The 27,721-nt window shown below is 42.2% G+C and overlaps 1 protein-coding gene across 2 annotated transcripts; it reads left to right on the top strand.

Moving 5' to 3' along the window:
• Positions 1-1,080: 1,080 nt before the first annotated feature.
• ANKFY1 (ankyrin repeat and FYVE domain containing 1) lies at positions 1,081-27,516 on the top strand. Of its 2 annotated transcripts, none has more exons than XM_026050134.1 (25): positions 1,081-1,110; positions 4,886-5,078; positions 6,556-6,674; positions 8,861-8,996; positions 9,521-9,644; positions 10,772-10,921; positions 11,425-11,590; positions 13,665-13,869; positions 14,645-14,713; positions 15,475-15,674; positions 16,171-16,268; positions 16,687-16,909; positions 17,830-17,928; positions 19,151-19,304; positions 20,217-20,385; positions 21,376-21,494; positions 21,829-21,985; positions 23,041-23,241; positions 23,357-23,533; positions 23,950-24,097; positions 24,373-24,463; positions 24,794-24,918; positions 25,245-25,391; positions 25,951-26,041; positions 26,725-27,516. In XM_026050134.1, the coding sequence occupies exons 1-25, from the start codon at positions 1,101-1,103 to the stop codon at positions 26,855-26,857; spliced, it is 3,504 nt and encodes a 1,167-aa protein (XP_025905919.1). In that variant the 5' UTR covers positions 1,081-1,100; the 3' UTR covers positions 26,858-27,516. The 2 variants fall into 2 exon arrangements, with proteins under 2 accessions (XP_025905919.1, XP_025905920.1); XM_026050135.1 differs by having other exon boundaries at positions 25,951-26,046; positions 26,725-26,783.
• Positions 27,517-27,721: the final 205 nt, after the last annotated feature.

The raw sequence follows: 27,721 nt of genomic DNA, 5'->3' as shown, positions 1-27,721 counted from the left end.
AAGGAAAGTGAAAGCATGGAATTTAAATAAATACCAAAATAGGATGATCGTAGGAAATTCATTCCTCCTACTTCTCCGTGCTGCTCCTTACACATTAGAGAAGTTGTTTGTACAGATCAGGAAGGCTTTTTAGCTGCCTGAAATCCCTTCCTGTGATGCCCAGTGAACGCTCAGCGCAACTAGAGGATCAATAAAGGCAGCAAGTGAATCCTGCAGCGATTGCCAGTGTATTTGGTTGCAGCCCCCCTCTTTGTGGGCTTTGGGGTCGGACTTTTCGGTGCCAGCACCGCCCGTGACGCTCTTGCTGCTGTGGTGCCACCGCAATGCAAGCGTTGGGGCACTGCAGACTGTCGTGTTTATTCCCATTTCCAGAAGCACTAGAGAGTGTTTTCAACCTGACACTGAAATTAAACTGGGTTTTAAAGAGAGGCGCTGATAAAATTGTTCCTCTCGCTGCCGAACCTCAGCGAAAATGATGAGATGGGTGATTTAAGCCATGAAAAAGATGGCAGAAAATTTGAAAATGCCACTCTGACGCTAATAAAGATAACTTCAGGCCTGGCCCGATCCCTGTGGTTAGTACTACGAGCTTCCCTGCTCTTAACCGCGCTGATAGGTGGGACCCAGAGTGATGTTTTTCCTGGTAGTGAGACCCGGTTTGCGTCTGGTTTGCTGGCAACTGCTGAAGCCCGCGGCTCTCGCAGGTCTGCGCCCAATCCTCCTCCCAGTGTTTTATTCCAAAAAAAAAAAAAAAAAAGCGAAAATTAAGACAAGAAAAGGAGCTATTTCCCGCAGGTCGCTTGAGAGCAACGCCAGGAGACAGCCACGCACGGGAGCGCGTAAACGCGCCCGTTAATGGAAGAGGCTTCTTGAGCAGACACCCACGGAGGGGGGAAGCCCCACGCGCCCGCGCCTGGGCAGGACGAGAGGCCCGGGAGGCGGCGCTTCCCGCCGGGGCCCTCAGCGGGACGAGGGCTCCCCGCGACCTGCGGGCCGCGCCCGCCCCTCCGCGGCAGCCCCGCGTCGCCCTGCGTCAGTCTCGCGAGAGCCACGGCGCCGGTGCGGCGGCTCTCGCGAGAGCGGCGGCCGCCGGAGCCGACATGGCGGACGGTAACGGCGGGGAGCCCGGGCGGGGCTGCTGCTGGTGGCGCGATGCGGGGCGGCGGGCAGCGCTGCGGGACGGAGGGGACGCGGGGTCGTCTCTCTGCCTAGGGCCGCTGTGTGGGGCCGGGGTCGTCTCCGTCCCGCCCGTCCCCGAGGCGGTGGCGGCCGCGGGCGCCGCCCTGGGCCGGGGGATCGCGGCGCGGGGCCCCCGTGGCCGCCGCGGCTTTTGGCGGGCTGCGTCCGAGCTCCGTCCCCTCCCAGGAGGCTGCGATCCCCGCCCCCCTTCCCCGGGACCCCCCGTGAGGGCCGCGGGGCTCCGGACGCAGCCTTGGGGGGCTCGCGGCCTTGGGGGCTCGCGGCGCGGCCCTCCCGGCGGGCCCGGGAGACACCCGGGCCCTCAGAGCCCTCCCCGCGGCTGCCTCTCCGCGGGGATAACCGGCTCGGCCAGCGGGGCCGGAGAGCCTGGAGCTGCAGGGGGAAGGAGAGCCCTTCGCTTGCAGCTGTGGAAGCCACCGCCTCGCGGAGCGCCCTTTCCACGCCACAGTGGGCAGTTGTTGAAGATTAACTAAGATGCGGCAGAAGCCGGTCTCCCGGCACGCGTCTGTTGAGGAGACGCTGCCGTCCGGCTCGCGTAGGACTGCCAGGGGGTCTCCGTGCGAGCCTGGGCGCCGCTCGGCTGCGGTGCCCCGCCGGGCACTGGCTGCGGGTGTCACGGGTCTCCTCCGGGAGAGGAGGCCACCCAGCACCCTGGAGGGTGCGAGGCCGGGGCTCAGCCCCCTGCTCTGCATCGTGAGCCTGCTTTCACCTCACATCCTGCCTCAGCTGGCCCTGCTTTCCAGAGACTCACCCGCTCTGCATCATTCTGCAGTCTTTTGGCTCAAAATTCCCACAACTGGTGATTCTGTGTGAATAAGAGTAATAAGTAAAGCTTGGAAAGTTGGAGTTTAAGCTCCTGTAGCCAAGTTCCACCCCCTATGCCTTCTCTTACAAGGCTCCGATGAGGGGACTTATTTTGTCCCTTCAAAGTATCTGTTTGCAGATATGCTTTTCCCTATCTGTGGAGTGATGGTGTGAGAGGGTCAGCTGGAAAATGCTGGTTTTCTAGGGGAGGAAGCTTGTAAAACTGGAGCCTGCTTAGAAGCTGAATGCTTTTCTTGTGCAAATGTTGTGTCCGGATGCTGAAGCGCAGAATTAGTTGCCTGGCAATTACTGGCTGCAAACTGATTAAAAGGACTGTAGAGAGAAGAGCAGAGTTTGCTTCTGTGAGCCTTTGGTACCACCAGTACCAGGGAAAGACAGATCATGCCAGGCAGGAGTAAAAAGTGCTCCTGAACACATGAGCCAGGGGCAGCAGGAAGCTTGCAGGAGTATTTTTGGAAGGCAGCTGAAATGAAGATAACTGAGGAAAAAGAAAAAAGGAAGGTGGGAGGAGGGTGAAGCAGAAATCTGGACAGTCTTGGGGAGGAGGAGGCGAAAGCTGGAGCAGTGGATGAAGGACCTCATTTGGGGAAGGAAGTCACTTACTCCCTTGCAACACTTGTCTCCGGTCCAGGAGTTGTTAAGGAGACAAAAGCTCCTTCATGTAGTCTTGGTGGCTGCTCTTGAGGACGATGCGGAGGGGACAGCAGGTCCCAGCAGCATTTCCCGCCCATTCCAGATATGGGACATCTGCCACCCCTTGCCTGCTCCCTCCCTGCTTATCTCGTTAGACTCTGTTATCTTGCCGCTCTCAAGAGCATTTTTGTGCTTTCTGAATGAGAAGTGACACTGCCCTGTTCTGAGATCCTCTTCAATGCCTTTGTTAGGAGACTTAAACTACAGCCAGTTCATGAAATGCTGCTCTGTCTGCTGGAGATCTCAGTTAACAAACACTGCTTCTCTTTTCCTGATAGCTGTGTACCTAGAGTGTGTGCCTGGGAAAGGAGTTGCTTTCTTTACACCTCTCCACAGAAGCCTGCTTTCCTATTCATAAAAGTGTAACCCCTTGTTTAGGCAGAGGCCTCCTGGTACTGGTACCTTCAGAAAACACAATGGGGTTGACTTGTTTCAGTGCCTATATTGGTGTCTATAATACTTGTGTGCCTGCAGTAGCTGTATGCTGCACTCAAGACCCAGTCAAATAACTGTTCTGAGCTAATACAGGTAGTACATAATGTTTGTGCTGCCAAAATGATTGTAAACTTGGAGATAGAGTGGTTATTAAAATAAATTTCCACTTGCCCTGCCCAAAATTAGAACACTTGAGGACTGAAAATAGTAACAACAAAGCTCCAGACTTACTAGTTTAAACAGAGGCTGTGGTTCTGACATCTGAATTTAAGCAGACTTTCCTTTAAGAAACAGTGCAATAGCTATTTTTCAAATAAATGAAGCATGAACAGGGGAAACGTGATTTTTTTTCCCCCTCTGCAGTGAATGATGATTAATGGGATACTGAGACTGTGCTGATTGTGCCCCTGGAAGCTTCTGTAAGATCAAATACTGTCTGAGAGTGTGACAGCAGCTACCGCGCAGCTGAGGTGCTGGCTCTCGTGGGTAGAATAAGAAACTTGTTCCACAGCTCGTCCTTGTAATCCTCGCAGCACGCAAATCCCTATCAGTAGCTGGTACTGAGATAAAACTGTCAGTCTGAGGGACTTCCCAAAGTTTCAGTGTCTGAAGCACTTTCCCTACCCATGGAGATCTTGGCGAGTGCTAAGCAGAGCTACAAGCAACCAGATTCCCATTGCTGCCGCTCTGGGGTAGCTTGAAAGGGTGGCTGATGACTGCGAAATTTGGAGGTGGTTTTTGTAAGATAGGAGTATTTGACACATTGCCTTCTGGCTGATTTTTTTTTTTTTTTTTTTTTTTTTTTTTTAATTCCCGCTTTGGTGCGGTCATTGTGCTTGAAGATGCAGTATTTCTTTTGTATATCTGCTTTGAGGTTCAGCAGACACCCTCTTGTTCCTGATTGTTGAATCCTGCGGCACCTAAAGATGCCTGCCTGTGTGAACAGCAGCCGTGTTTGGCACTGATCCCAGCTGTTCTCCACTAGTGTTTTTTAATGTTATCAGCTCCTGACTGTAATCAAACTTTTGCTCTCCCTACTGTATCTGTAGGGTTTGCTTTGTATTCCTGCTGACACCTTCCTTATGAATGAGGCAGGAAGGAACAGTTGCTCAAGAGACATGTCCTTCTGGTTCTAGGAACACTGAACTGGCGTTTTTATGTTTAGATTCAGGGAATAGAGCAATGCTTCAAGTGTTTTGCTATTGGTTAGGTTATGAAAAATAAGCACACTTCAGCAAAATTGAGGGGAAATATCCCAAACTAAGCAGTGATGCCAGTTCTCAACTCTCAAAGAGTGGAACTAAATGAATATCTGGTGAAGGAAGTACAGTTCAAAGCCTGTTTAAGCAGTAGTAATTGGAGAGTAAAATAGGGTAGATACCTCCTGTTTACCCATTATAGTAGCCATTAAGTTAGAAGTCTTACAAGGGATCATTTACCACAATAGTCCGTGGAGGAGAGGCTAAATGAGGCATTAATTCTGCAGCTCAACCAGAGGGATGTTCAGCCCTGGGGCCTGTGTTGGAGTAAGGCCAGGGCCTGCTCTGCTCTTGCCTTTCTTTTTCTTTTCTTAACAGAAAGGAAACTGGTCCATAGAGCTCAGTTCTTTGGTGTTTATGATAGGGACTTATTACATATTTGAGAAAACTCTGCTAGTAGGGAGGAATCTTACAAGAACAGTTTCAGTTTCGTGTTTCAGCTTTTCAGTAACACTGTGTGTGTGTGCACGCAGAGGAGGTGGCCAAGCTGGAAAAGCACCTGATGCTTCTCCGCCAGGAATATGTAAAGCTGCAGAAGAAACTAGCAGATACAGAAAGGAGATGCAACCTTCTGGCCGCCCAGGCGAACCAAGAGAATGCCAGTGACACGTTCATCTGTCGACTCCTTGCCATCGTGGCTGATCTCTACCAGCAGGAACAGTACAGGTAAGAAAATCTTTCTCTGGGGAGAGAGAGGCTACTGGAAGCTCCCCCGGGTAAACTTGTTGGTTTAAAAGAGCTGTGAGAGTTTTATTGTCTCTAGTGCACCTGTAAGAGTATGCTGAGATCGGGTAGCTAAGAAATTAGGTGAGTGTCAGAAATGGTCAGCAGCTTGGCTCCTGCTGAACAGAAGTACTGTCTTATTGCAGACCTCTATTACACGGTGCATCTTCTAACAACCATGGAAAGCTCTCATTGAAAGCTGATGTCCTTGAAGCAAGTTCTCTTGTCTGTAAGAAGCCTGATTAAACTGACTTGGTTGTACTAGATAACAAATCTTGGGTAACGATATAAGTGACTTAGTGGTGTAATGATATTGTATTTTTGCATCTTGACATAAGATTAGATTTCAGGGTTTTTCCATAAGCACATTAGGGACCATCTTTAGTAGTCCAGATTCCTTAACTGATTTAGTTCCGAGACCTTATTGACTCTTAGCAATATTTCTTTGCTGTTTCTAAAAGCAAAGTCAATACCAAAGTCAAAGTATTGGAGAAGAGGTGTATATAGAGAGGGTGTATAATTAGTCCCTTTCCCCATTGCATCATTAGCTTCCCTAGGAAATAGGTGCATACCTGGCCAGAAACTTCGGGCACGTTGCTGAAATGTGAGCTCTTAGCACACATCAGAGTTGGATTACTGCTTTGCTGCTGTTCAGCTTTAGCTGCTGTAAATGCATGGAATAGCAGCCCAGTTATATAAAAGGAGGAAGGAAAGAAGCCAGTCCCAATATAAATATTTTGTTATGTAACATCTCTGTTCTGTACTTTAGTTTAGCAGTGGTTTGGTTTAGAAAGTTTCCTGGAAAAATACATCAGTGTGGTCAGAACACCTGCAAACTATGGGACTTCAAAATGAACTGGACATGTGCTTCCAAACTGCAAAAGACACTTGGTGTTGAAGAGCTCAGAATGGAATCAGTGTTTTTAGCAGATGGTCCCCTGAAAAAGGACTATTTTTGAAGTCTGCTTCATACTCTGGACTACTGTCAGACACTGTTCTCTTGCTAGTTTTGCCCCAAGCCTTTGATTCTTAGCAAGCTGAGCTGACAGAGAGGACTCTGCACCCGAAGATTAACTTCAAGATTGCTGGGTTTTTTTTCTTTACTTTGTACAGCGGTTTCCTAGCAGTTTATTCTGGAATCAAGTTGCCTTTCCTCCTCCCCTACTTCCCCAAACTTTAGTGAATGGCAGTGAGACTCATTGCTTCCCTCCTCTCCATGAAATAACAATTAGGTGACTTAACCAAAAACATCAAAACTAGTGGAATGTAATTGGTTCTCTCAAACAACATGAACCTAAATCTGGATATGGGGACATAAATACTGTGAAAATGCTGAATCTGTAGCTATCCAAGCACAGGGGAACTTTGTTATAGTTGTGTGTACGTGTTTTGTTTATTTTTTCCCCCTCTCTCCTCTCAGTGACCTGAAGATAAAGGTTGGGGACAAGCACATCAGTGCTCACAAATTTGTGCTGGCAGCACGCACTGAGACTTGGAGCCTAGCCAACCTCGTGTCGACAGAGGAGCTGGATCTGTCAGGTTGGTCACTGCTTAGCAGTGTGTGATGCTTTGATTGTCTTTGGGGTGACTGATGAAGGGATGAAAAGATTGCTTACCATGCAGAATACTACTGTGCACAGAAAGGAATGCTTAGCTCATTAATTATGAAGCTCTGAAACATGCTAGTAAGTTTGCAAACTAGAGGGGCAGTGTTAGTTCAATCAGTTGTCTTTTCCGTGCATTAATGGAAGCCAGAAATGGTCTTTCTGAGAGTAAGGTAAATGTGAAAACTGAGTCTGTGTGGAGGAACTCAACTCTCCTTTTTAGGACAGGGTTTTTGAGATGCAAAGTATATAGTTTTCTCGCTAGAAGATTATAGAGGAGGAAAATGGGGAAAAGTTTTGATTTCTTATAAAAATCTTTTGCATTTTGATACCTTTGCAGAATAGGCCAGGGAAGACTGTTTTGAAACACTATCTTCTATGGGGTGGTGTTTTGTTCTGCTGTAGCTGTTTCTTACATGCGATTAAGCAGTATTTTTGCATAATGAATCTCTTGAGAAGTTTAGTGTGCGGGTGTCTTAGCATGCAATTAATGCCTCAGCAAAGGAAAGGGGAGTGAAGCCAAACAGGTTTACAGGCTGAAGTGCTCACCATCAGCCACTTACTACTCCTAGTCTTATCATGAATTGAAAGTGCAGCCAAGCTACAAAGCAGCAAGTCTCAGCAAGTCAGTTTTGTGAGGCAGCATAGGTTTCCTTGTAGAAACATCTAAGGATCTTTCTGCAGCTGCAAGACAGCAGATGCCAGGGAGCCAGCTCAAATTGAACACTGTCAGCACAGTGTTCACACTTTAAAATCAATACCGATTACAGTTTTGTTACAGGTGTTAAGTGACAGTTCATAGCACTTCTAGCGCCAGCTTCAAGCTAGTTTGGAAGCTTCAAGCAGTCTTGCGTGATTAACAATACAAATACGGCCTCATTATAGCATGATAGGAAAATATGTGCTAGTGCTGCTTACCACTGTGCAAAATTTATTTTTAACTTTGATAATTGCATAAGGTTAAGGTATGAAGTAGTTGCCACAACCTATCCTCTTCAAGACTTGACATAGTTTTTAAAAGACAATGTTCAGAACTTGCGAGTTGAGATGACCTAAGCCAAAATACAGGCAATATTCAAAATTGAATGTTTGGAGGGATTCATATCCCCCTGCAGATTGAGTGGAGAGAGATAAATATCTTCACATTTTGGAAAGAAGAAAGTACCGTCTCAGCCAAAGCAGTGCTGATTACAGCTCAAGTGAGTTTTCTGATTACTTCAAGAGCACTGGTCCAAAGAGATTCTTTTTTTTTTTTTTTTTTTTTTTTTTCTTCTTCCCTTACCAAATGGCCTGTTTCTTCAGAAGTTACTTCAGAGAGTACTACCAAATATTACTTGGAAGAGCTTGTAGTCTGCAAATCTGGGGCAAACTTTTCATCTAAAGGATGTTTTGGGATGGGTGGTTCAGCCAACTGCGTATGTGTGCTTTTTTTTTTTTTTTTTTNTTTTTTTTTTGAGCTTGGATACTGTTTTCTTATACCAATAGTATTTTTGTTATAATGTGTGTGATCTTATGCGGTCTAGTAACCTAGTAACTTACATCCCCCTAAGTAGGACTGTCTGTGTAATGCTTCTGATTAAGTATCAAGGGCTCCTGACCATAAGACCTGTATCTAGCAATCTGCAATATAGGTTTCTATCACTTTAGGTGTAAAAACATGCTGGCTTGGAACTGGTGCTGTAAAAACACCTGAAGTTAAACTGATTTCTTACACCAGCTCTTTTCTACCCCTTCCTAGAAGTGGTTCCCAGCAGGTTAAGTACTTTGTAGCTCTTTCTAAGAGGTAAATAACATTTATGGAAGGCAGCAGTTCATAACACATGGTCCTGGCAAGCAAAGTGAGGAAGGAAGAGTTCTTAAAGTGAGAAGGGAGACTTGGCTTTGTCACATGTAGGGAATAAATTCTAGATTTAGCCAGTCTTTTTTTTTTTTTTTTTTTTTTTTCACTAGTTGATTCAGTCTTGCCAATTTTTGAACTTTAATCAAACTAAAGCAGTACAATTTCAACCCAATTATTTTTTTTTCCTTTTAGCTATAACTATAACAGTGAGAGCAATGACAACTACTTGAATAGATGGTTGTTCTTTGGGTATCTCAGTAATACCTGTTCCTCTGTGCTAGATGCTGACCCAGAGGTAACCATGGCAATGCTGCGCTGGATCTATACAGATGAACTTGACCTAAGAGAAGATGATATCTTCTTGACAGAGCTCATGAAATTAGCTAATAAATTTCAACTCCAGCTGCTTAGGGAAAGGTGAGTCTTGGTAAACACTGAGTCTTCTATTCAAACAAAGTCAGAACGTTCAAGAAATAAGTTAATAGCTGCTAGCAATTGGATGGAACTTTGCATTTTTAAAGAAAGACTTGAAGTTTTTAAAATGCAACATGACATTCAGTAGATCACAGGAGATGAAACTTTGCACAAGAACTTTTAACTGTAGCAGTTTTTCCTCATATTTACTTCCCTTCATGTGGACTCCAGCAATGGTTGATGCTGTCATGGGACCTCAGCTTTGATAGACCCTGCTTTGATACGAATGTACTCTTACTATAACTATTTTGAAGGGCTTCTGATTAAAATAAAGCTAGACAACATAAATATATAGTAAATATATTTTGCTTATATACACACACACACACGCACACATATAAATATATAGTAATGCTAAACCTTTTTCTGTTAGCACCCAGCAAAAGGAGTAGAACACTTGCAGCGTGGGAAAGTGGTTCCAGAAATGGTTTCCTGATTAACTAAGCATGACTTTCCTATTTTAACAGATGTGAGAAAGGAGTTATGTCACTAGTTAATGTTAGGAACTGTATTCGCTTCTATCAGACTGCTGAGGAGCTGAACGCTGGTACTCTCCTGAACTACTGTGCTGAAATAATTGCTAGTCACTGGGTAAGTACTTTGAAGGAAACAGGAGAAAATGTTGAAATGGAGATGCTTAAACTGTAAATTCTTTGCTTAACTTTACTGCTTAACTTCTACAGTATGTTTTGGTGTGATAGCATTCAAACATTCCATTTGGGGTGGGAGTTGTATCAGCTGCTGCGTAGCTTGCAGTCACTAAGGTGCCCTCCCTTGCTCATTTTGTTTGTAAGAGGCAGCATCAATGTGGAGAGCCTTGCCCCCATTAAGTAGAGGGACTTCTCCCGAGTCAGGGATCATTTTTCTTCTCTTGCCTTCTTTCTCAGGTAGAATTTTGTCATATCTACATAAGAAACAAATGGTACACTAAATGGCTCTTAATTCCCCTTTTGTGTGTGTGTGTTTTTTATCCTTTCTGGGGGTTGTGTTCACTGGAAATGCGGTGCTCTATAAAGCCTCTTGGTAAGCTTGAGCCAAACCAGAAAGATCAGTGTAATAAGGAAGAGTTGCATATCAAACTTGAATTCTGAACTGTTGAGATGTTCACCCACAATTAGTCTCTGAGTGTACACAATTGGGAATCCTAGGGCTGATTTTAGTTCCAAATATAATACTTGAAAGTAAGAGTCAACCTAGTAATGAGTTTGTTTCTAATGGAGGGAGATGCAAGGAATCGTGCAATGGACCTGGAAGTGCCACTTGTTCTAATCTGTTATTCTGGGGAAAGTGTGATCAACTGTACTGTAATGAATTCTTCAATAGCAGTAAGCTTTTTTCACAAAAAATAACTTGAATCTGCGATTTAAACTAATTTCCTGTCTTAACTGAGAGACTGGATATTGACCTGCTCTAAGGGTTGATGTTGGTTGTTTTCCCCTCCACCTAGACATAGAGGAGTGGAAAACCTCACTGTAACAGATTTTGAAACTAAATTGAAAGATGTTAAAGCTCCTATGAGTACATTATCCTAGTCTTAAAAAGCCATCTTGGGTTATCTCTAGGTGAGAAACCTGGATCTGTTCCTGCTTGTTTTTATGCAATGCATGTTATCAAAATGGAGTTTTAACTCAGTTTGTTTTCTGAACTTTAATTGCATTGTGTAATGGCAGATTATTTACAAACAAGGTGGAAGGTGTTTCTTTTTTTATTCCTTCTAGGATGATTTGCGTAAAGAAGACTTCAGTAGCATGAGTGCTCAGTTGCTGTATAAAATGTTCAAATCAAAGACAGAATATCCTTTGCATAAGGCTATTAAAGTTGAGAGAGAGGATGTTGTCTTCTTGTACCTTATTGAAATGGATTCACAGGTATAGTGAACTGACCTGCTCTGTGTTCAGTGATACTGATGTTTCAAATAAGTAGATTAACTGCTAGTCTGAACCTTGTTATCGATTTCCGTCACTGATGCTCTTCATACGGTGTTTGACTGCAATATATGCTTCCATTTGTGTAATGGAAATCTAGCTACCACATCAGAAGCTTCATAGAGATTAACTTGGAAGCATTTCATAATGCTCTTAGAACATAATGCTTTGCATAAAACTGATAGTATCTGATCCAGTCCAGTATCTGTATCCAGAATCCAGTACCAGTTATTCCTGGTTGTTGTATTGTGCACAGTAAGAATCACTATATAACAGTGAACATACTAGAGCATTAGCAAGCAAATTATTCCTCAGATTTTCCAATATGAGTGTTTGAAAAAGGAATTACTTGGCTATTTTTCTTAGTACCTTGTTGACTGGGGTTTCATGTTGGGCAGTGTGTGTATCAGTATAACTAACATCAATCCACTAAACTTGTTTTATAGCTTCCTGGAAAGCTCAATGAACTGGATCACAATGGAGATCTTGCTTTGGATCTAGCCCTCTCCCAGCGACTGGAGAGCATTGCAACTACACTGGTCAACTACAAGGCTGATGTAGATAGAGCAGACAAGAATGGCTGGAGTCTATTACATAAAGCCATCCAAAGAGGTGAGTAAATAGGATATGAAGCCTCTTTAACTTGCAGTTATTCCCAGCTTGGAATATATATTCCAAAGACTAGCCTTGTATTGCTCTGTAATTGACATTTTGTTTTTAAAACTAATTAACAAAACCTTGTTGAAGTATTTGAGATGTAAATGTTGGCCTGCAGGCTGGTGAACTAAACTCTGTATATGACATCAAGAAGCTATCTAGAACAGCATTGCATGCTAAAGGATATATAGGTAGATATATTGGATAGAGAGCATTCTAATATGGCAACACACTTGATGTTTTTCTGACAGATAGCTGAATCAAGCTATATCATTCATGGACAACCTAGCTACAAAATGAAAGGGAAGCCTTTTTCTAGCCTGGGTTGAATGCAGCACCTACTTCTTACTGATCATGGTTAACAGCAAGGGTCTTCCCTACTGGACAGCAGGTAGAAGTGCTTCTGTGCCAGTCTAAATATCTCAAAGTTCTAGCTCCAGGGAATGGTAGCATGGCTAATATTAACAGAGTGGAGCTTGAGCACAATTATGTGATTATCTTGAGCTACTCTTGAGTGTAAAATGCATCTTATGAGAACTGCAGCACACTAGGACCTGGTTGCCATAGCCACAGGATTTGCAAGTCTTTGGAGCAGCAGATTCTGGCTTGTGGCCAAGGTCTGGTTTAAAGCAAAACCTCTAGAGCATCATGCAGCTACTTTCCTGTAAGGATTTTATCTTTAGGCAGCTGTTTGTTCCAGAGTACTGCAGGCCATCTTACCTGTGAATAGCTCTCATAGGTTTTGGGGTGCTACAAATAATTAAAAGAACCAGTTTACTTCTACCATCAGATAATATTCTACAAAACCAGAAGTATTTCTAATGAAGTTTGAGAGCTCCAGGCTCATGAATTTTCTTTAATCTCTTATATATTTGAACAGGATAATGATGATGCCTGATTCTATGAATAAAACTTCAGCAGCAGGAGTAGGAGACCTTCTAGGCATAGGTCAGTGTTCTGGTGACTGCAGTCTTGTGAAGCATTAGAAAGTTGGCAGCAGGCTGCTTTTTATAATTAATACTAGCATTTGTCTGCTAGTTCTAATGCCTGCTTTTGGACTAAACTAAAACTCTGAGAATGAATGCTTGCTTTTCAGCAACCAAGCTTCAGTGAGTTAATCACTGTTAACAACCATGTGTCCTGGAAACAGATAAAGCAAATTGTCTGAATTTGCCACACAATCCTTATTTCCTCTGATCATTGAAGAAAAGTGGGGAAATTCCGAATGCGGAAATTGGGGAAAGTGGGATTTTGATTTTGGCTTTTTGATGTGATGCTGCTTTTCATGTTGCTTAAACAGGGAAAGAGTGTGTTGTGGGTGTTTCTGTTTGTTTGTTCTCCAGCCTGGAATACTGGGAATAGTAATACGCTAAAGTGCATCTTGGTGTTTCAAGTCAATACCTGATGTACTAAAGTGAGCATAGTGTCCAGTGCTGCCTTCTGAAGAAATGCTGAAGGAGAGGGTTCTTAGTGCCTTGCATGGTTGGTCCTGACTATTGAAGCTCTTGGGTCATTAGTGGGACCTAAACTTGCAAGAGATGGCAAGGCTTGTGCAAGTGCTTGTCTGTGCAGCAACATAGACAGTGACTAACTTCAAACTATAGCATTCTAGGCTGGTGTTCTGGAATAGTGCCTCTCGGACGCAAATGACTTGTGTACTTAGTCTTGCAAATTGTCCAGTTGTGCATTACAGCAGCAGTGGGTTTGTCTTAACTGTATAAGACTGTTTGTCTTAACTAGGAGCTGGCAAAGTTGCTCAGTACCACCACACCAATAAATCAGTGCTTGAACTCTAGAATTTGCATGTAACCTCGAGGGTTTGTTCTGAGGATTATGAGATGCCTTCATACTGCCCATGTAGCAAGGGGTGTTCTTGGAGTTATCTCTTGTTAAGGTGCTCTAAGAATAGATGATTCTGTTGGAATGACTGCATGGTATAGGGGGAAATCATGTGTCCATTTTTTGAACTCGTGTGAAGTTTGCAGGTTCCTAGCATATCCACAGATAACCTTCTTTCCTTCCACAAAAGGAGATAAATTTGCTGCGAACTTTCTTATTAAAAATGGTGCCCGTGTGAATGCTGCTACTCTGGGAGACCAGGAGACTCCTCTGCACCTTGTGGCATCGTACAGCCCCAAGAAGCATTCACCAGATGTCATGGCTGAGATGGCCCAGATAGCAGAATCCCTCTTGCAGGCTGGAGCCAATCCCAACATGCAAGACAGCAAAGGAAGGTAAATACTGGCTGAAGTAACTTCTGCTACCAGTTCAGCAGATAATAGAGAAGTAATTAGATAGAATCCAGGAGGAACATGCTCAGGTCTGTGAACAAGGCACAGATGATACTGGAAGAAAGAAAGATGAAGTGTTTGACCCACTGATCGTGGAAAACTGTAGGTTGAATGATACTGTAGTCATACTCCAAGTATGGAAAGCTGGGGTGAGCTATCTGTTGAAATACAGTTAGCAATTTTTCTTTATTGGACCATTGAGCAGTAAAGCAAGCTAAATGATGACAAATGGCTTTTTTTTTTTGAGCCATTTAAAAAGGCTTAACCTCAATCTATTGACAGACAATTTTATCTCAAAGGGCCAATGTCTGCAATGCATTTGAGGTGTCTCTTGTTTTGACAAATGGTTACTGAAGCACAGAGTGTTTAAGTTACTTTATGGGTTGGCCAGCAAACATGTAAAATAGTGTAGAAAGCCTTTCAAAGTTTATAAAATACTCAATTTTGGCAAGTTAAAGGATTTGAGCCTTCCTGCTGTATGCTTGAAGGTTAGCTGTTGTGTTAATGTAAAGAATTACCAATGATTTTACTGGAGTGATAGCTGCTAAAGGAGTGGCTTGCGTTGTCTAGATGTGCTTAAGTCCTTTGCCTGAAAGCAGAGGCAAAGGCTAACCCTGGAGTTTGGGGGGGAAGATTGGTGAAGAACCTTGGGTAGGAGAACCTTGTATAGGAGTGTCTTGCTTCTTGCTAATTCAATTATACCTGGCTTCAATTGCAGGACCCCATTACATGCATCAATTGCTGTGAGGAATGAACCTGTATTCAGTCAACTCCTCCAGTGCAAACAGTAAGTTTCATTTAAATGCAAATCACAGTGAGGTTACTTTGTACAGTGAAGATATGAGAGTTCGTTTAACAAGGTTGCTAGGCCTTTTGGCCGTGTAGGCTTGTAGTAGGCCGTGGATGCAAGAATGTAAGGACTCTGCATAATATAAGATGAAAGTTATCTTCCTACACAGTGCCAGAAGCCAAGCAAGCTTGCTGTGCTAAAGAGCGGAAGCACATTGCATCTTGTTTATTTTCTAAGCAGGGTTAGCTGAAAGGATGTAGCAGTAACTTCATTCATAGTAGAGCCTAAAGGAATTATAAGACTCTAGTGTCTTAATACCTTCCTACATTCAAGTTGGATTCTCTGTAAAGCTAAGGCAGATACTAAGCAAATATTAGGGCAAAGAAGCAGAGTATTTCATGTGGCTCAGCTTCTCGTTAGCTGAATTGAGAGCTCTGTGCACTAATTACATGCAATGGGACTTCTTCATTGTATACATTTTTGTGACAGTCCAAATCTAGTAATGTCACAGTTCCCTTTAGGAGCACTCAGCTTAGGCATGACTTTTGGTAACTTCTAGTGCTTCTTCTAGAGTATTTACAATACTTTGAAGCATCTGAAGCTGGAGCATATTTCTTGGGCAAGCAAAAGAGTTGCCAATGAGGTGTCAGAGAAGCTAGTACAGCTGTTAAGAGACTTGAGTATTAGAAGCTGCACAAGGAACGTTTTTTTTCTTTTTGTTAAGACATAAATTGAGTAACATTAACCCTTATTTTTAGACTAGATTTGGAACTGAAGGATCATGAGGGAAGCACAGCTCTGTGGCTTGCAATTCAGTATATCACCGTGTCTTCTGATCAGTCTGTAAATCCTTTTGAGGATGCCCCTGTTGTAAATGGAACCTCATTTGATGAGAATAGTTTTGCAGCAAGGTTGATCCAACGAGGCAGCAATACAGATGCGCCAGACACGGTAACAGGTAAAATGGAGGTTTGTATTTCTGTTTAGGTGGAAGGCTTGTAGAAGTTAATTGCCTGGTGCTGCTAGCTACACTTTCTGAAATCCAAATGACCTTAGGCTGTTTAAATAATTGGATGGAATTAGATGAAGATTTCTGGGGAGTGGAATGTAATTGCCACAGTTGTTGCTGAGCACATATGCAGAACAAATGGTAGGTGGTAGTAACTTCACTTCGTACCTGTCAGAGTTCCAGCTCCAAGTGAGCTTGGTTTGCAGAAGTAACAAAAACTGGACTCCTTGCCAGGTCCTGGCATCTTTACAGTTTCAAAATTTGTATTTGCTAAATGACAGTGAATGTGACACTGCGGCATTGAGAGAGGACAGCTAGTAGATAATATGAAGCTGATGAAGAAAATCCTTTAATGTAGTAAAGTAGTAGGGAAAATGTTTGCACTGGTTAGTGTCAAGGTGTAGTTGGAATAGCACTCTTAACTGCATTTGAATGTTTTTCTTAGGAAACTGCTTGCTTCAGAGGGCAGCTGGTGCTGGAAATGAGGCAGCTTCTCTCTTCCTAGCCACTCATGGAGCAAAAGTGAACCACCAAAATAAATGGGTAAAAAGTAGTCCAAAAGTTCCCTTGAATGTACTGTTCCAGAAATGCAATACCAGATTTATTTATTCATTTATTAAGAGAAAATGAGCCTCTTAAAAGTTAACTAATGCCAGCTTCAACGAGCTGGAAGCCCAGAGTTCTCTGGGTTTCAGATATGTATTAGTAATTGCACAACTATTATGTTCCTGCAGTACTGCTCCTGCAGCATGACCAGGGGTTAACATGCTTCTAGCACTTCTCCTTGCTCTAAAAAAACTCATTATCATAGGTCATTTGTTTTAACCTGGAAGTTCTAGTAAATTTCAACTACTAGAACATAAGCTTTACATATACCTAAAAATGGTTATTGTAGTTTAAAAGCTCCTTTAGCTCATGAGTGCTTGTCTCAAGCCCTTAATGCATCTTCTGTTTATTAAAGGGAGAAACTCCACTGCATACAGCGTGTAGGCATGGCCTAGCAAACCTGACAGCGGAGCTTCTGCAGCAAGGAGCCAATCCCAACATCCAAACTGCAGAAGCAGTCCTTGGTCAGAAGGATAAATCTTCTCCAGCAGCAGAGAATGTCTACCTGCAGACTCCCCTTCACATGGCCATTGCTCACAATCATCCAGATGTGGTATCAGTCATCCTGGAACAAAAAGGTATGGTTTTTCTGTTTCAAATTATATTGATGTTGTAATGGACTGATATGTCCAGTTGCTAACTAAACTGTTAGGAAAAGCTACAAATCGCCTATGTTTTCCTGGAGACTTTTTGTAATTAATCAATTAACAAGACTGATTACACAAACAGGTGACTTGAGTTTAAGGCTAGAATGTTGTCTTGGAAAGATCAGCAAATACAGGTTTGCTCCATTGTCTCCACTATGGATAGTGAACTTGAAGTTTAAGCTCTGCTGGAGGTATCAGTGAGATCCCATTCTTCTCCTGTCAAAATATTCAGTTCAGATAAATGCAGGAATCTGCTAAACAGGGTTAGGAATCTTACCTTCTATGGCCTTCAACTCGTTCGATAAGATGATTTTGAACAGTCAGTGTGATTGCAGTCACACGATTGGTCTTACTGAATACTGAAATATTAGCAGAATTCTACACTTCGGACATCTAGGATCCTTATCAGGTTTAGCTGGCATTAGGAACAGGTGGGGGGATTGTGTTGAATTGAGTGTATCTTCCTTTCCGAGGAGCTGAGAAGGAGGGATGCTGCCACCATTGTTCATTGTACCTCCCAGTAAAGTCTTTATACAAAGCTCTGAGCATGAAGCCACCTAACTCAGAAACAGAGGTGGTAGTAAGGGGAAAAGCTAAACCCCTTAAGTATGAGTTTAAAGATTTGGTGGTGTTGTCACTGCTGCTTAGTCTTAAATAGTCTGAGCACTTGGGGAACTCAGGATACTTACTCGTTGCACAGGAATAGATTTCCCCCTTCCCCCTACCCTCTCCAAACTGTCTGGATAAATGAACAGTCTACTTGTAAATATGAAAGGTGTTTCCCAACTAACATTGCTATTCCTGTACATGTCAAAAACAAGAATGTTCTAAATCTGAATGTTTTGTTCCAGCTAATGCACTTCATGCTACCAACAACTTGCAAATCATTCCTGACTTTAGCTTAAAGGACTCAAGAGATCAGACAGTGCTGGGATTGGCTCTGTGGACGGGTAAGCAACTACAAATTAAAGTAAGAATTGAATATGTAGAAGACATGATGTGAATAAGGCACCTGAGACAAAGCAACAACTGTGGGTTCATAGCCTGACTTGGACTGCTAATGAAAAGCTATCTAGGAGAATTGGAGATGGTAATTTTTGGCTCCTAAAAAGGCATATTCACATATCATTTGTTGATGGGCAATTTTTAGCCCTGTAGCTTCCCTTCACTGAGGGGTAGTCTGGAGCTTCTTTGCCACAACTCTGCTTGCAGCTATGTGAAATTGCTTCAGCATGGGAAGTCTTTGTTGGCGTTTCTTATCGGTTTACCAGACTCTGTCTTTTTGCGGCTGTGTAGAAAAATGGTTAATGTGCTAGTGCTGTTTGTAACAAAGTGAGGGTCAGCTGCTCTAAAGGGCTGCCAAGGGAAATGGAGCTGAAATACCGAATTGGAAGATGCTTTCTTGTCTGCAAAGGGAAGGGGGATGGATTTGGGAAAACTTTAGAGTCACAATCAAGTGACGCTTCAGTTTTATGGGGATATTCTCAAAAGAAAGTGGGTGGCCATCACTGAATCCACATAAGTGTGGTCCTGCTGAACAGCAAACAGCTATACAGCAAGTGACTTCCTGGGCTGTGGACTTCAGTGAGATGAGACAGAACACTCAGTCATATACTCTATTTTGAAGCACCAGATGTCATCCACATGTAAAAACACTTCTTGTCCAGTCTTCTGTTTTTTAATTCCCAATGATTTTAAAATAAGGAAACTGAGATGTAGATTTCTCTTAATCATTGACTTAATCTCCTGAAATGAGAGAAAGAAGTCATGAATTGGGCATCTGGATGATACAGTAATAGAGATGTGAATGGCTAATAAATGTAGTGCCAAAAGTCAGTATGACTCTTGAACAAAAGCGGAGGAAATGTGAAGGATTAGAATATATGTGGCTCTTACTGGACTTTAGGTGGCAGAATGAGAAGTCTTTTCTGTATGTCAAATCATATCTGATGTCTTTAAAGCAAGACAAAAAGGAGTTGGTGATCAATATTCTACAATTAGTACACCAGTGAATATCAGAGTTATGTAGATATGAATTTGCTTAGTTCATGTTTAAGTGTGCTAACATTGAATCAATATGCTGCTTTTATTGGAAGTTGAAAGTTCAAAGCCTTATTTACTAAGATTTGGAGGATCTGTGAAGGTAAATACTAATGAGCTCTAAATCTTCAGGCATGCACACGATAGCAGCTCAGCTTCTTGGATCTGGAGCGTCCATTAATGACACAATGTCAGATGGGCAGACTCTGCTACATATGGCAATACAGAGACAAGACAGTAAGAGTGCACTGTTTCTGCTGGAACATCAGGCAGATATAAATGTCAGGTAAGATCTTAACTGATGCAGTACTAGTTGGATCCATGTTTAGGTGTGCAGCTTGAAGTTAGAGGTGTGCAAAGCTTGAAAGTTAGAAACTTGACCTATTTTTGTGGAACTAATTATGACTGTGGAACTTGAAGCTATTCGTAGTTCTGTTGGTCAGTGCCACCTCTTGGGACTGCAGAGGGAGGTGTCCATTCTTCCTAGATAAAACAGAATACTCTTATCACAAACTCAAGTCCCAGAGACACAGCACTGAACTTCTGGAGTTTCCCGTCTGTTTATCAGCTTGCTGGAGCTATGTACTTTCTAACACATAACCTTAATTAGGTGTAGATCCAGCAACTAGATTCAGATATAATTTGCATCATGAGTTTGTCTTTAGACAAGCTGATACTAACTTTAGCAGGAAAAAAAAACCCTCTGCTTACGTGCAGCTGACATGTTTTCTTTACAGTTTTGCTCTGTTTACCACAGTGAGTGAAGTAGGGATAAACTGCCTGATACTGCTGTTTTGACTTCAGAGTCCTGCAGTTGCTGTTTGACTCTTTGAAGTGTTATCGTAGCATGAACAAATCTGTTCCCTTGTGTAGTAGGAGGCTTCTGCTCGAAAGGAAGCTTCATGCTCAGAAGATAACTGAGCTTAAATGAGAAAGAAAAATGAGCAGCAAGTTAACACTCTTAGCTCAGACTTTAGAGATGATTCATTTGCTGCTTGGAAAAAGAAATGTAGACTGTTGCCGTGATCATAGAATGTCTTGGTAGGTATTCTCAATTGTAGATATTTTTATCATAGCTAAAATGCATAAATAGGGAGATAGTACTAGTCTTTACTACATGAGCCAGAGGATTGTTGTAACAGTAACTTCTAGCAGGGTGGTAGCAGACATCAAACTCTTCAAACTGAGTGTCTTGCAGAACGCAGGATGGAGAGACTGCCCTACAACTAGCAATAAAAAACCAGCTCCCTCTTGTGGTTGATGCTATCTGTACCAGGGGAGCAGACATGTCTGTGCCAGATGAGAAAGGAAATCCACCTTTATGGCTTGCTTTGGAAAATAACTTGGAAGATATTGCCTCAACTCTGGTAAGAGCTATTTATTTTTTCTCTAGCTTTCATATCACTGGTAATGAATTATTAACTAGCGGTTTGTTTCTCCTAGTGCATGAGTGGAGTAGTCCTATAGCACCATCTAGATTCTAGTGTTTTTCTTCAGAAACTGTTCTTTCTGGAGAAATTTTCTCTAAATACTGCACTTCTGTATAGTCAAATACCTTGCAACTGCTATATTAAAGGTGTAAAATAAGCTGTGAAAATTCCTGATTTTTTTTTTTGTAAGTGCTGTAGCATCTACTTTCCAAAAGATCTTTTACAATGTCAGTTTAGCGTATAAAGACCTTGTGGAAGGGTCAGCTTCCTGAATAAAACGGAACACCTGATTTACTCTGTTTATGCTTTAGACTGTCTGTCTCTTCTCAAGACCGGATCCTATTTCTGCATAGATATTCCAGCAGGCATCTTGATGATATGAGACATAAGTAGATTTCCTTCTGCCTACTGTATAAGGAAGAAAGCTCTCTGAAACTTATCTTTGATAGTCAGCTGTTTTCTGTTAGAATGACATGAATATTTAAACTTTACTGATAGACTGAGAAGTAAATCCCAGCTGTATTTTCCCGTTTGGGCTGATAACTGATAAGAAGACTTAGAGTTAAAACTTGAACGTTGTGAGCTCGTAAAATGGAGTAGAGCAAGTCTTATTTGAACTGTATGATGCTCGAGTAGTTTTGAATGCATCTATAAATCGTTATGTAGGGTAACTTCAGCAATGTATGGCAGAACAGTTAATGGTCTAGATGGTCAGAGGCTGTTGTCTGATGCTGTTTCATCTTCCATTGGTCTGGAAGACCTTAAGGAAATCTTCTAAAACTTGATGATTGTCAGAATAGAACAAGCATCTCTAATTCTACCTCTAAGGCATAACATTTCAGAGTTGGTCAAGGGCATATAAAGTATTAGGTTCCTTTTGGGAGGCTTATGGAAAACCTCACTGCCTTATTATGCTTTTCATTCCAGGTTAGGCATGGCTGTGATTCAACCTGTTGGGGGTCAGGACCAAGTGGGTGCTTACAGACTCTTCTTCATAGAGCTATTGATGAAAACAGTGAACAAATAGCATGCTTTCTTATTCGCAGGTCAGACCCTTTCCTACAATACAACTTTCCGATATAAAAGTACATAATTTTCCTTGTTTAAACCAAATGAATGCTATTTTAAGCCAAGAGCAGGTATGTGCTTCATAACTTCTTACTCAGTGAATGGCACATACGGAAGCTTGGCTAACCTTAGACACATTTTAATGTCATCAAGAACATGATGCTAGTTTAGATAAGAGTCTCTTTAGGAATTTATATTTACATAGAATGTGTCAGATGCTGGATCAGCTCTTTAAAAAATCTGAGCCTTTTTTGGAACCACTTCAGCCTGGATTGAGCATGTGTTAACTTGGACTCTCCTGCTTTCCTCTAGTGGTTGTGATGTGAATAGCCCCAGAAAGCCAGGCCCTAATGGAGAAGGGGAGGAAGAAGCTCATGATGGACAGACTCCCCTGCACTTGGCAGCCTGCTGGGGGCTGGAAGAGGTGATTCAGTGCCTTCTGGAGTTTGGTGCCAATGTCAATGCTCAGGTATGTAGAGAAATAGTGGATAGTTTCTTTTGAGGTTAATTTTCTGTATTGAATGTAGTGAAACCAGATTTCCATCTCAGTGGTGGTTTTTTACTTGACCAAAAAAAAAAAAAAATGTGTATATTTATGACTGAGTCGGTACAATGTTTGGCTGCAGTTTTGTGGTTTCTTATCTGTCCATATGGTGGGTTAATTCAGGAGCTATACTGGCAGGAAAATACTGATACAAAAAAACTTCTTGATGTGTTAGCTTACCGTTGACATAGTACTTTGATACTCTCCTTATATTATATTTCTTGGTCCTTGGTGTGAATTAGGGAAGGGACCAGAACTGTCTTCTGCAGCAATTAACGATTAAAGTCGACTATAGTATAAAATAGCAGAATGCTCTTAAGTTGTTGGCATGTTTGAGAGATGTCTTCTGTCATTGAGCATACTGGGATAAGTAATTTGAGTTGCACTTGATAGTTTTTGGATTATGTAGTAATTTTTGAATAGAAGCTTGAAAATAGCAACAGGAGAAATAAACATACAGGATCTTTAGGTCTTACTGCTAGTTAAAGTCATAACTTCAAAACTGCACCATGAAGTTAGGCTGTAGACTGCTGCTTGCAATGGACAGCTGATGAAGCCTTATCCAAATTTGAGCTTTAATACATGCATGTTTTGCAAGCAGTATATCTGACACGTTGTGCTACTTAATAAGCCAACTTGTAAATGTTTAGCTCTTTCCAGAAGAATCTAGCGCTAGTACCTGAGAGTCAGGCTAGGCAAGTAGCACTGCTGAGATACTGTTTAACTCTATGGGTCCTTACCCTTGTAAGGGGCTCAAAACTGTGTAGCACAGTGGACTGAGGTCTGACTGTTTAAGAGAAATGACTACAGCGTTGTAATGGGAGCTCACATTGTGATACAATGAAAATGTCCCTTGTCCTAGCAGAAGACTATCAGGTAGGTCACAGAATTAAACTAAAAAGCTTGCCTTATACCTCAGATGGGGAAGGATTTGTGTTGTACTGCATCTTCATAAAGTGAACTTTGTGGCTTCCTTCTAGGATGCAGAAGGGAGAACTCCAATCCATGTTGCCATTAGCAACCAACATAATGTTATCATCCAGCTAATGATTTCACATCCAGAAATAAAGCTCAATGTGCGTGACAGGCAAGGAATGACCCCCTTTGCATGTGCTATGACTTATAAAAACAACAAGGCAGCAGAAGCAATTCTGAAGAGGGAGCCAGGAGCTGCTGAACAGGTAAAGGTAGAGGGAGTAAATATCTGTAAGTGGAGATGGGTTCTACTGCATTAACCGCTTGCTGCTCTGCAAAAGTTATATCAGTGTTTCATGTCACATGCCCTTTCTGCCACAGGTTGATAATAAAGGTCGGAATTTCCTTCATGTAGCTGTTCAAAACTCTGACATCGAGAGTGTGCTGTTCCTGATAAGTGTCCAGGCCAACGTCAACTCTCGAGTCCAGGATGCCTCAAAACTAACACCTCTCCACCTGGCTGTACAAGCTGGCTCAGAGATCATTGTGCGTAATCTGGTATGTACTGGAGAGTTTTTCTTTGCTTAGAAATCCACATTGATAAATCTTAATGCTGATTGCCTACAGACTGGAGAAGTCTGTTCAAGCTGATGCTCCTTTGTCTGAACAGGACCTTAAACTTCCATAAAGTTACCTTGGCTCAGACTGAGCTGCGGCAGTAGCCTTCATATAAGCATACCTGGCTCACAGCAGTCACTGGGTAGTGCAACTTAGTTGACTTTGCATTCAGCACAGACGGGAAGATGTACAAAAGCTGAAGTAGCTCAGTAACAATAGCTTTATGTACCTATTGGCCAGACACTTGGAAGTATCTCTGTACAGTGAAGTCTTGTGTACTTCATTTATAGGACTATTAGCCAAGAGTTCATGTTTGAAACACATTCTTGAAGACCTTCTTTCTTGCATCTTGACAGCTGCTTGCAGGCGCCCAGGTCAATGAACTGACTAAGCATCGTCAGACAGCGCTCCACTTAGCAGCCCAGCAAGACTTGCCCACAATTTGTTCAGTTCTTTTGGAGAATGGAGTAGACTTTGCAGCTGTGGATGAAAATGGAAACAACGGTAAACTAGTAAAGTTTTTCAAGTAGGTCTGTATATGTAACCACTGCAGTAGGCCTACTCATAGTGTCCTGTAGTGGTAGAGACTGGCCGTTGAAAGGGCTCGCTCTATAAAGACAGAGAAAAAAAAATCCAGAAAATCAAAGCTGGAGGAGGGAGTTCTAGAGATGGACAAGGAAGGTGGAGAAATAAAAAGGGAGTGCTTAAGTTTATCAAGTGACAGTTATTGCTGATAACTACTTTAGATTCTTGAAGCTTCTCTTCTACTCCTTTTTCAGCTCTTCATCTAGCAGTGATGCATGGCCGTCTAAACAATATCCGAGTCCTCCTCACTGAGTGCAATGTAGATGCAGAAGCCTTTAATATTAGGTAACTAGTATAGTCTTAACAGACTTAAGGGGGATGGGGGAGAAAGCAATGCATTTTCAAAGTGTGTGCTGCTGTAACTAGATATAGCATGAAAGATGTGGCTTGGATTATAGCATTTTTAGACTAATTTTAGTGATGTGTGCAAACCATGCTTTATCAAAATATAGTAGAAATTAACTTTTTGATACACATTATGTAGCTATATATGATGCCCTTTAAGTTCAATTAGGTATAATATTGTTTAAGTCTGCAACCCAATTTGAAAACAAAGCTGACGGGAGTGGATTAGTCCATTGTAGTGATCTGGGTAATACACTTTTTCCCCTGCAGAGGCCAGTCACCAATGCATATTTTGGGACAATATGGGAAAGATAATGCTGCAGCCATCTGTGAGCTCTTCTTGGAGTGTATGCCAGAGTACCCTCTAGACAAACCTGATGCTGAAGGAAACACAGGTAGGTGACAGTCCATAGCTGTTAAATTTGAATGTCACTTAAATCATTTTAGTTGTGTGTCAGTTTTAAAGCATGGCTAATTGGCAGTATCAGTTAGTTATCAGTTAGTATTAGTAGTACTAATATTAATTAATAATACTAATTAGTATTAATAAGTAGTATTAGTATTAGTTATCAGTATTAGTAATCAATTAGTATTAGCTAACACTAATGAGATGTGGATATTACCATAATACTTCAGAGACTGAAAAATCCTGCTATGCCTTGAGTGAAAGCACAAGACCTACTCTATTTTAGCAGGGAATTGTCTGGCTTTTATTTTTCAGTGCTCCTGTTGGCATATATGAAGGGGAATGCTAACTTGTGCCGTGCAATAGTGAGAGCTGGGGCTCGTCTTGGGGTTAACAATAATCAAGGGGTCAATATCTTCAACTACCAGGTTGCAACAAAGCAGCTTCTCTTTAGGCTATTGGGTAAGTGTTACTTGTTACAGCTGCAAGGTGTCTTAGCTTAGGCTTCTGAGGTACTCAAGTGTAAGAGAACTCCAGGCATTTGGTGCAAAACACTAATTTCAGAGGTGTGGAGCATCTTGTAAATGTCTTATTGCTTGTAAATGTGTTCTTGCTCTGAACGAGGAATGTAAATGCTTGTCTTTTGAGAGAGAACCTGAAAAACTGCCCAGCGCATGTATGAGAGCCCTATCAACCTTGAATGTGTACTTTGGTTTTTTGTTTGTTTTTTTCCGTCATCGTTGTTTGTTTGGGTGAAGATGAGTGTGGAGGATCCTGGTTGATACAGTCTAGTGTGACTTAAAATTACTTTCCTTTAACTTGCTACTGTATATTCCCTGTGGATAGTGTGGGATTGATAAAAGCTGTAAGGTTTTCATATGAACAAAACGGCAGTTACTGCAGCTGTAGCTAAATGAATTATACAGAATGACACCTAAAACTGCATAAAAACTGTCCTTAATGCTAATGTGCTTCTTCGGGTGCCAGAATCTATTTTGCCTTTATACTTTGCATCTAACAGATATGCTGACAAAAGAACCTCCCTGGTGTGATGGCTCCAACTGCTATGAATGCACTGCCAAATTCGGAGTCACAACGAGGAAGCATCACTGGTAATGTATGACACGTCTTGCTGTGCTTACAAGGAGACAGATTCCTTTCCAAATGCAGCAAGGCTTGTTCCTTCTGCTACTTTCAACCACCTCCATGTTAACATAGGTGCATGACTGGTAACCTAGCTGAAACATTCCACCTTGCCTGCTTGTTAGAGCAGTAATAAGCTGTTAGAAAAAAGCGGTCTGTGCATCTAGAAAATATTTCAGCCTCGTTGGGAACAGGTAGTAACATCACAATTACAGCATTGGCACAACAGATTCAGAAGCCTGCTACTAGCAGGGGTTGATTTAGTCAAAAGCAAATGATACTTGGACGCTTTCTGCCAATTTAGGTGAGGGTTTCTCTTTGCAGTATGGAAGTAGCTGAAGCTACTGATATCAGTTGCTCCAATGGGTTAGATACTAAGCCAGATTTATTCTTATAACCCAGGTAGGACTATGGTGAGCATTTTGGGTAAATTATGCAAAAGCATTAGTTGAAGTGGTAGCAGGTGACTGTTAGAGAAGTAGCATGTGTTTTTGGTTTGGAATCTAATTCTTGTGTGACAGTTATCAGACAATAAGGAAAAAATGCAGTATTTCAGTGATGCTGTCGTTTATCAGTGAAGATGTGAAACCCTGGTGTTAGCTGTAGCAGTCAACTCACGCTTCATTCTTTCCTACCCTCCTTACATCAACAGCCGACACTGTGGACGTCTGCTCTGCCATAAGTGCTCAACAAAGGAGATTCCCATCATAAAATTTGATCTGAACAAGCCGGTTCGAGTTTGCAACATCTGCTTTGATGTCCTCACTCTGGGAGGAGTCTCCTAGTAAGCTGTGGCAGTGAACGGATTCCTAGTCAGTGCTCCTGACAGCAGCTCTGCTTACAAGCCCTGTGGATGGGGAAGAAGAGGCCTATACATGTCGTCTTCTGAACTAATTAAGGACCCTGTTATGATATATTCCAGTATAAATGATTTTGTATGACTGTAAATGTATTGGGCTGTGATAGACTTCGCTAGGAATTTGAGTGGACCATGGAAGCCAAGTGACAAACAGGAATTTAGACCCTCTTGTAGTGTCAGTGGGGTACAGAAGCTAAAATTGTTCGGCTGGTCTTTAAACCATCATAAAACAGGTATGTCCTTGACATGGTGCTTTGCACTGAGCAACTCTATTAAGTCCTGTTGCTTTCAGGCTGCTTAGTAGAGATGGCATTAAGTTTCAGGGTAACCAGGTATTTTTCTTTGCTTTGTCTTAAATGTTCCCCTTCTCTAGAGAAGACGTCTCGTGAGGCTAGACTGAGCTGTTAAAACCACTGTTGAAAACTTCTTTAAAATGGGGTCTAGTTCTAAGCATAGTTTAAGAATTGTGGCCTTACAACAGAAAGCTTTACAACATCTGATGCAAAGCAGTCAGAATTGCAGATCCACATCTCGATACCTCCTCAATAAATGTCTTATTAGCTTTAGCAAGTTCAGGAAAGTGCAGGATGGTTTTAAGTAGAAAATGCTCTTGCTCATACCTGCTAGACCTATCAAAGGCTTCTTTGTTGCACTTCCCTCTTTATGTTGCTAGTTCTTTGAATTCATGAAACGTGTGTATTAGGGAAAAACAAACAAAGAAGCATAAATGCTTTAGGAGAAGACCTAAGCTTAACATTAAATGGAGAAACACTAAAACCAGTTAAGTAGT

Source organism: Nothoprocta perdicaria, unplaced genomic scaffold, assembly GCF_003342845.1.
Source record: "Nothoprocta perdicaria isolate Ctin4 unplaced genomic scaffold, notPer1 scaffold_66, whole genome shotgun sequence".
In the NCBI taxonomy this organism is placed as follows: domain Eukaryota; kingdom Metazoa; phylum Chordata; class Aves; order Tinamiformes; family Tinamidae; genus Nothoprocta; species Nothoprocta perdicaria.
Note: the sequence above shows the minus strand (reverse complement) of the source record. Positions and strands in the feature narration are given on the sequence as shown.

Excerpts from the sequence above, each read along its gene's own strand:
- ANKFY1 (XM_026050134.1), top strand. Across the intron at positions 16,910-17,829 it reads AGTCATCCTGGAACAAAAAG|CTAATGCACTTCATGCTACC; the intron begins GTATGGTTTTTC and ends GTTTTGTTCCAG. Across the intron at positions 20,386-21,375 it reads AAGATATTGCCTCAACTCTG|GTTAGGCATGGCTGTGATTC; the intron begins GTAAGAGCTATT and ends TTTTCATTCCAG.